This window comes from Mangifera indica, chromosome 5 (genome assembly GCF_011075055.1).
Source record: "Mangifera indica cultivar Alphonso chromosome 5, CATAS_Mindica_2.1, whole genome shotgun sequence".
In the NCBI taxonomy this organism is placed as follows: domain Eukaryota; kingdom Viridiplantae; phylum Streptophyta; class Magnoliopsida; order Sapindales; family Anacardiaceae; genus Mangifera; species Mangifera indica.
Genome location: NC_058141.1, coordinates 12,642,881 through 12,652,236, shown reverse-complemented (window position 1 = coordinate 12,652,236; position 9,356 = coordinate 12,642,881). Strand labels below are relative to the sequence as shown.

The following is a 9,356-nucleotide window of genomic DNA, read 5'->3' as shown; positions in this document are numbered from 1 at the left end:
CAATAGTTTAACCATCTACCCGAATTTTTAAAATATAATAGAATATACAAAATATGCAAAATAGAAGAAAATGCAAGTGAAAATGAGTGGGGAAGAAGAAAGTATTGATGACAAATTTAATAAGTAAACGAGTATCTTAATATTTTATTATTTACTGGCTCTGCCAGGGCCAAACCATCATTTCCTGCATTCACTATTTAGCATCTGTTCACACACATGCATCTTCCAAGCAGGGTTTCCAATTCCACGACTAGCTCTGTAATAATATTTCCTGGTAAAGCTCTCTCTTGACCTGTGGGAAGCTTCCAAGAAAAACTTCGGAAATCTAACGGAAAGTAATAAAAATGATACCTTTAAGTAAATTCTCCTGAATTGTAAACGTTTGATAAAATAAAAGAGAGAAGATGATCATGATGACCGAAATCAAAGAAATATCCTACGGCTCTTGCCCGTAACCAAAGTGGGTTCGCCACTACCAAAGACAAGGTGTAAAAACGGTGCACTAATGAGAGAAAAAAAGTAGCAGTAACATCACAACAAAAGCAAGGAACGTGAAAGGCTACGCTTGGGGAAGACAACTGAGTCGTCACAAAAAACGATGGCTAGCAAGCCAGTTGTTCATCAACCCCACTAAACGTGACTGACTTAAATAGAATTACCCTGAATTGGAATGTGGTACACGTGTAATAATTCGAAGTTGACTCATGTTTGCCTTGTTACGGAATGAAATCTGACATTGATAAAGCATTTGTCCAGCTCAAATCATTCAATTCTAGCCACTTGATATGATTTTATTTTATTTTTTATCATGGTCCCCTCTTTTCCTTCCCCACTGCTTTATTTTGAAGCTGAAATTCAACTTGCAAAAACAAACAGTTTCCTTCTTCAGCCATGGTTTCTAAACTTGGCATTTGATGAGTACTGATTCATTTAGCCTTGGACCACATTTTCCACAGCAGGACAGATAACCCGTGATGTGAGAACCTGTAAATTGTTCATTATGACTCGCATACAATTCTCCCAATCTAACTTTCAGGTTAGTTTGAGTGATAAATAAATAAATTTCAAATACGAGAGTGAAATTTCAAATCCTGTCTACGATATTTTAAGATTAAATTTTTAGTTTATCACAGTGTTGTTCTTTAGATTTAAAGTTTCACTTATTTGATATGATCAATTTAATCTTAAAAAGATTATTCTACTCAAAGTCAAGTTTTCTTGTTACAAAAAAAAAAAAATTTCTCAATCTCACGACAATTATGCAATAGTTGGATTCAGAACTTGAAATTTGTATTTCCATGGATACCCATCAAGTGCAAAACAGATTTGGATTTAAAATCTAACCAGGCACTAGAGCTCCTGTTGTACAAATGGTACACTTCTTGAATAAAACAAGTAAAGAAATGAAAGAATATAATTAGAAGATGAAAAATGTGAACATTAAATCGTCCAATTCTATGCAATGCAAAACCTTTGTTACATTCTTTGTTTTCACATATAAAGAAATGGTTAAATGGTGAGGACACCTTTTATGAAACCTGATTGGCCCAATAGCTATTTCCCACTTAAACTTTGATGGAATGATAATTTTCCAACGTACAAGTTTGGAAAATTTATTTTCCCACCCATCCACCAAAGTGTTTGATAGTTAAACTGTATTTTTATTACTTCATACAATATATAATAGAGTTTATATCACTGACACTACTTGTGACATCTTTATTACGGGTGAAAATTTTGTATGTACAGTGGAGGACATAAGAAAGATTTTAGTAATGATAATGAAATGGAGGGTGAGAGAGATTCTTCGAGATTTAGTGATGAAGACGAGAATGGTTGCTCTAAGAAAAAAAAACTCCAGCTTTCTAAAGAGAAATTTGCCTCGCCTCTCCTCAACTATGCAACTCTTACTAAAATTCGGCTAGCCTCACCGCCATTTTTGATCGATACTCAATACCATAACCTTATATTTTACACTAATTGAAAGCTCCTCTAACTCCACGCTACCATTATATTTAAGATCAATCCTTAACATTGTCTCCATTGCTAAAATTAGGCTAGTCTTACTACCCAACTCTCTCAAGGCTTTCTTCTCATCCAAGTGGTCAGATTAGCGCCACTATCCAAGTTCCTCAACAACATCTAAGAATCAAATGGGTTTGAATGGTACAAGCTATAAGAAACCCACAACAACCATCACTCTAACCACCACCAACAAATTCCCACTCTCATCAATAACATATTTTTTCTCACATGTTTTTTGACTTTGTTCGGGAGAACATCGGAGATTCTTGTAGGTTTTGGGTTTAACATTGTTGTAATTGAAAGAAGTTGTATTAGTAGACTTTGGTAGCAATTTAGGGATTTCAAGAAGTGGGAGTGGGATATTAGTTACAATTTGGAAAGGTTAAATGACTATTACTTTCATTTCATGTCTCTTTTTTTAACAAAATGATCCTCCTATCACTCTACTAGACATTTTTATTAGTAGAAGTGAATGACGGATGAACAATAAACTTTTTCCACTTCAAAGATAGAAAATTATAGTTTCATCAAAATAATGGGTGGGAAATAGTTGTTCCAGCAACCCTTTTTCAAAGTTAAACTCATTAACAAAATAATAATGATAAAACGACCAATGGGTTATTAGTTTATATGAATAAGAGAGAAATTAATTAAGGGAGACTGACATCAACAATCATGGATGGGCATGGATGCTTAGGGTATGGACAACATGACTAGATGATCGTCAACGAGTGAAGAAGTGGCCCCAATTTTTTATTGATTATTGAAGGGAACAGGGATGAATGGCATTGGTCGGTGGTCACAATCAAATACTCAACTCTTTCCACGCAACTTTACTCCTACCCACAGCCTCTTTTAACCCTTACAATTACTAGCCTTAGGGTTCATTGCCTTATTTTAATTTCTCTCAAACTTCTATTACCTTTTACTCATTTGTCTATAGTCAAATAACAATATAGAAAAACGAAAAAAGTGATCGAATAAATTAAATAACATTAATATTTCTAAAATCAGATTCATTTAATCTTTTAGTAATAATGTTTTAGTGTCTAATTTAGGTCTCTGATATATCTATCAATATCTTAAGTCGACACACGTCTCTATAAAACTACACTCTTGAATACAAATCATTTGAACAAACTTCAATTCGTCTTCTTCTATAGTAATCTTAATTAGTGGTATAGATCTTTTTAAATCCTATTTATTATTGTTATAAGATGCCTTCAGCAAAAACTAGGTTTACGTTTAAACTTCCCCTTTATGGTGTGATAATCACAATCATTCATTATTCATAAAATTGATTCATATTAGATGAAGAAACAGTGTTAACTTATACCACATGCCACAACTTTGACTTTTTTGCTAATGGCCTTAATCTTTACTTAAAAAGAACATACTTATCGAAGCCCTATTCATACTTTAATCGTACATACCTTTCTAATCTCTAAAGCAGAATAAATCAATTACTATTAATCTATCTTACAATGGGAAGAGTTAATAATAAATTGTTGAACTCAAAAGTTAACAAATATTAAAATTTTCATATAGAAGGGTTGAGTTCGAGTCTCTTTCAGTTATATTATTGGTTTTGCATATTATAAGAAACCACTCACTTCTTGAAACCAATAACACTAAACACTGATGTTATGATACTTTTAAGCAAATCTTATATCAGTAAAATATTCATTTCCTAAAATCAATAACACTAAACATTGATTTTATGATACCTTTAGACAAATCTCACATAAGAGAGATATTAGGTCTATCTATATTCTATCTATTCATCCTACATTGTTGGGAGATGAGAATATTTAACTAGTTAAATAGACTCGTATTTTGGGTTGTAAAATTCAAAAGTAAAATTATAATGAATTGTGTATTCAAAATGAGTAATATATTAACATTAGATTGGTTTATTAAACCAAAGGATAAAATCTTGATAGTAAATCGAGTTATTAGATCAACATGTTACATATGTATTGAATCAATGTTCAGAAACTTAATTAATTATATGAAATGAAAGATGACTCGGAACTACCAAATTTATTGACTTTTGTTTTTATGCATCAAATAGTCAAACTAAGCCACACCTGACGCATGAAGCTACTTGTATTGATTCGATCAAGCACAAATAAAATTTTGTACTTCTTTGCCACGCATGTTACACGGATTAGCCAGCCTACAAAAGGTTTGTCCTATACTTCTCAAGCTTTCTGACTCCTCTGATCAGGTAAAGAAGAGCTATACAAACAAGTAATATGTTTTTATTCCGGTTTCAAAACGCAATTTAAGTGAAGTCCTCGATGGTTGTTGAAATTCTAATTATTTCGGGAAAATCCATTTTCTAAAAGGTTGCTCAAACTTTTCCTTGTCTTTTAGAACAAATCCAATCCATTAACCAGTAGCCTACGTACATGCATCGATCATCAGCTCGACAGATCTTAATCTGTAACAGTAAGTTTGGAATCTGCGGAGGGGTAAAACCGTAAATAAAAGGCCCATGCGAACTACAAAAGCTTCAGCTTGCTAAGTTAAGGTCACGTTGTTACACGAACCCAAAGAAAGAAATGATTATCATCAGACGTTGTTCACTTCTCCACTTGACACGTGCCCCTCTCGTGGTCTTTTCATTAATGTTTTAAGGTTTTTCGTTTTAATTTCTCTGAACTTTTAGTTTGATCTCCACCGTCTGATCAACATCAACAAATAAAAACAAAAACAAAACACGTAACAATCCATATAATTCGTTTTTCTTTGGTTAATTATTAAGAAAAGAAATGGAGAGGTAGACTGGATTGTAATGAAGAGACCGTAATTGCATACCTCAAGTTAATATATGTACAGTGTAGATTTATGAGAGTATATAAAGACAAGGGTTTTTAGGAGTAGTGAAGCTTTGTTTTTGCAAGTGTTGATTGTGAGAAAAAATGGGAAGAGGTAGGGTTGAGTTGAAGAGAATAGAGAACAAGATCAACAGGCAAGTGACCTTTGCAAAGAGAAGGAATGGACTTTTGAAGAAAGCTTATGAGCTTTCAGTTCTTTGTGATGCTGAGGTTGCTCTCATCATCTTCTCTACTAGAGGAAAATTGTACGAATTTTGCAGTAGTCCAAGGTATATCACCAAAACAACTAAAATTTTAAACTGTAAAAAAAAAAAAAATTGATTTTTTTTCTTTCTTTTCCTTCTATGTCATATTTCTCTCACCCTTTCTTTGATTCTTGCTTTGAAATCTGCTTTTGATGGTTGAATTTTTTTTCTTTTGCTGTTTCCAGTGATAGGCTGATTTTGATCATGAAAATTGAAAAGAGAGAAAGTGTTTTCTTTAGCTTAGAGTCTCTTGCCGTTTTTGTGAATGTCTCGGCGTTTTTAGCAGGTTGAGTGTTTGTGTGTTCGTAGTGTTGTTAGATCTGCAACTGGAAATCAGCAAAAAGAAGAAAATTGTTATATTTATTATCACTGTTATATTGACCCTAATTTAGTGTCTTGTTTTTTGTTTTCCTTGGTCTTTTCCAAGCTCACTCTTTTTCCTTTCTGTTTTCCATTTTTGTTCAACTTATGAATTTTCCCTTTTTGTTTCTTTTTCTTATATTATATGATCTGATAATTTTCTAGTTTTTCTTAGGAATTCAAACTGTTTTTCAGTTTCCTTCTTAATTAATCCGAGAAGCTCAACATAGAGACTCTTGTTTTCCTGCTGTCTCAGACTCCTTTAATTTGTTCTTTTTTCTCTTTCTTGCTTCTTCCGTTTTCTCCTTTTCTCCGTAAACCTAAGAGGTCTCGTTGATGTATATATCAGATCTTATCTTCGTCGTTTTCCTTTTCCTTTTTTTCATTTTCATGATTTCAACTCATTGTCAATTTTTCATTCTCTCTCATTTCAATATGAAACTGAAGATTTTGTTTCAACTTCCATCTCTATATGGTTTCTTCGATTTCTCTGCTTAAGATTTCATGAAGTATCCTCCACAAAAACCATAGAGATATGGAGTTGAAAAGCTTATTCCTTTACACTCTCTTGAGAGTTTTCCTTTGTTTCCAATGGTTCAAAACCCTCTTCTTTCCAGATAATTTTCAAATCAGAAGGCTTAAATCGATGAGATTTTTATCTTCCCAAAGCCTGCAGTTACTTCTCCGTTTAGGCTTTCCCTTCTCAAGATTAGTCTTTTCTATTTCACACTTTCGCAGATGAATCAGATCTGAATTTAGACGAGGACGGTATGCTAACTAGATTTTTGTCTGTGTTTAAAGATTACTTTCAATCTTTACCTCTTAGTCTAGCCCTAATAATAAACTTAGGGCATCATATATATTTTAATTTACAAAACCCTAATTCGTAGGAAATCGCGCAGCATAGGCACCAAATCCCTGCTTCTTTGATCTTAATTTTTAAAATAATTGGATTTAAAATGAACTTAAAGTAGTGATAATAAATTAACCAAGTTAATTAGAATTAATATTTTCTCACAACATTAATCTGTGTAGGTTATTGCTTTATTTTAATAAATGAGATATGGGAGACTATAATTTTTTGTTAATCAAATTCTTTTGAATCTGTTTCCTGATGCCCTCATTTGTTGTTGTTTCTAAATTTAAGGTCTTCTCAATTCTCTCCTACATCTCTTTTTATGTCTTCCCTTCTCTCTGATTGAAAACTGCAATGCTTTACCGGTCTCTCTTATATATATATATATCTGTTCAGTGATTTATATTTGAAAAATTTATATGCTTTTTGATAATTCATGCTTATGGATGGCTATATTCCTCTTCGTTTATAATATTTCCTGAAAATTTAGCATGCTCAAAACACTGGAGAGGTACCAGAAGTGTAACTATGGAGCACCAGAACCAAATGTGTCCACAAGAGAGGCCCTGGTAATGTTTACTCCTTTTGTCTGCCAAAATTTGATTATTTAATTAGAAGTACTCCTTAAACAAATCAACAATCAGGTTTCCACACAATAGTTACCAGAAACCAAAAAGCTTAAAAAATTTAAGCAGTAAATGGATGTAAGCGTAGTTAATTGTTAGGAAAAAAATATCACAGATGTCTATAAGATTATTAATAAGTTTTGTAGTTGGGTTTTTTCAACTCCAACACTGAGAATTCAAGGATCTCAGAGTTGATTGAATGGTCCTATACTTTATGTTTTTTGTACTTTTCTTTATTCGAGTTCTGTGATCATGATAATTAGTTTATAGCAAAATGAGAATCTTTAGTTTTTGGTCTGGCTCAGTATAAAGATCATATATATAACAAGTAATTCAATGATTGCGAGGAATTATAAGTTCGTTCATTTTTTTTTTCTGATCGCCCGTTTTCTTTCAAGTTTCATTATGATGTACTTTGGAAAATTTTGAAGATTTCTTTGAGGCTTTTGAATTGATTCCCTTATTCATAGACTAATTTTAGTATTTTATTAAAAAATGATGAAACTTTGGATATCTTTAATTTGTATCATTCTTCAAATATAGAACGATCTGGTTATGTGACCTGTGTTGTGTGTGTGCTTTTGCTTTTCTATACCTGTGCTAAGATATTGCCTTTCAGTACTGGCGCTCTATATTGTTCGATATACATATGGTGTGTTTCAGAGTGAGTTTCGTGATTAAATGAATTTTACACCTGTGGTTGCAGGAGATAAGTAGCCAGCAGGAATATCTGAAGCTGAAAGCACGTTATGAAGCCTTGCAAAGATCCCAAAGGTGAGCCAGATACTTAATGCTTCATACAAGCAAAAACAATAATAGACACGCAAGTTGTGTAGATATCTGAGCGTTCAAAGTGTATTATCGACTTTAATTAAACAGGACTATTATGTTTATAGGAACCTCCTTGGAGAAGAACTTGGCCCTTTAAGCAGCAAAGAGCTTGAATCACTTGAAAAGCAGCTTGACATGTCTTTGAAACAGATCAGATCCACGCGGGTACATACTTTACCTCAGCAGTTCACCTATCTTCATGCTGACTTAATTTTTTTAGGCTGCAAATTTAGCTGCATATGTATGATATGCTTCATCAGATGCTAATATTAGAAAGTTAAAGCACATGAGTTTCACTATTCTTTAGATGGGAAAACAAAGCAAATATCTGGTTTGTTTATTGCTTCGTATCAGCATTTGAATGACATCTTGATTAGGGAACTTCATACAGGAGATGAAACACAACAAATATATAAATAGTACTTAATTTAAAACATCCCTAGCTAAATCACTTTCATAAATGATACTTGTTCTACAGACTCAATATATGCTGGATCAGCTTATGGAGTTACAACATAAGGTACTATGCGGAAAACTTGATCTTGCGTGGTTGATTTTCTTTAAATTCACACCGATTCCCAATATTTTTAATTGCAGGAGCAGGTGCTCAGCGAAACAAATAAGACCCTGAAACAAAGGGTACGTTCTGATCTCACCAATAAATGGATGAATAGATTTCTTTTCTGCATGCATGTCAATGGAGGAACCAAATGAGAATTTAAGCTACGTTATATATATATATATATATAATTAACTGACAAAACACTTGAGGCAAAATGCCTAGTTAGGGTCTTCATGAAACAATTAGAGAAGATGATGATAATCTATGACATGTTGAATGCTACTTTGCAGTTGATGGAAGGATACCAAGTAAGCTCAGTGCTCCAGTTGAATCCAAGTGCAGAAGAAATGGGGTATGGCCGCCAACCTGCTCAACTTCATGGAGATACCTTCTTCCATCCCCTGGAGTGCGAGCCTACATTGCAAATCGGGTAAGTATTAATAAACCTGCTATAATCTTTGTAAGTTTCAAGCTTTTGCACAAATGTGCTAGCACAGAAAGAATATTCTGAAAATTGGTTACACAGTTTTGCATTTTATGGTAACATTAGAGATGCAGTACACGCCAGTACCCTTAAATAAAGTATCTTCAACTCAGTAGAAACAAGAGATATTAGAGAAATTTGGAGGCTGCTATAGCTCATAGTTGAAAGTTGATGCTTAAACTGTTTATATGTATTTATTTTCTTATATGGATTCATTGGTAACTGCAGATCATATCAACATGAACAAATAACAGCAGTGAGTGCAGGCCCCAGTGTGAATAACTACATGCCAGGATGGTTGCCATGAGAGGATATATGTCATCTATGGAATGCATGCAATCCATTCTTATATAACTCATAATTAAGACTGGAAGATTTATCTCTTTGTAAGTAGTTTATTTGGAGAATCGGAACACTTATGGATTTATATTTGAAGTACTCTGTGGACAACGTAGCCAAAACAAACTGAAAGTATTATATGTCAAGTGTGTGTATTCGAGGTCTGATAATCTCTCTGGTTAATT

The 9,356-nt window shown here is 33.1% G+C and overlaps 1 protein-coding gene across 2 annotated transcripts; it reads left to right on the top strand.

Annotated features, from left to right (window-relative positions):
• The first annotated feature begins 4,740 nt into the window (after positions 1-4,740).
• LOC123216798 (agamous-like MADS-box protein MADS4) lies at positions 4,741-9,336 on the top strand. 2 transcript variants are annotated; one of them, XM_044637370.1, is made up of 8 exons: positions 4,741-5,137; positions 6,820-6,898; positions 7,662-7,729; positions 7,852-7,951; positions 8,265-8,306; positions 8,390-8,425; positions 8,639-8,778; positions 9,061-9,336. In XM_044637370.1, exons 1-8 carry the CDS (start codon positions 4,953-4,955, stop codon positions 9,137-9,139), a joined length of 729 nt encoding a protein of 242 aa, XP_044493305.1. In that variant the 5' UTR covers positions 4,741-4,952; the 3' UTR covers positions 9,140-9,336. The 2 variants fall into 2 exon arrangements, with proteins under 2 accessions (XP_044493305.1, XP_044493304.1); XM_044637369.1 differs by having other exon boundaries at positions 4,742-5,137; positions 8,384-8,425.
• Positions 9,337-9,356: the final 20 nt, after the last annotated feature.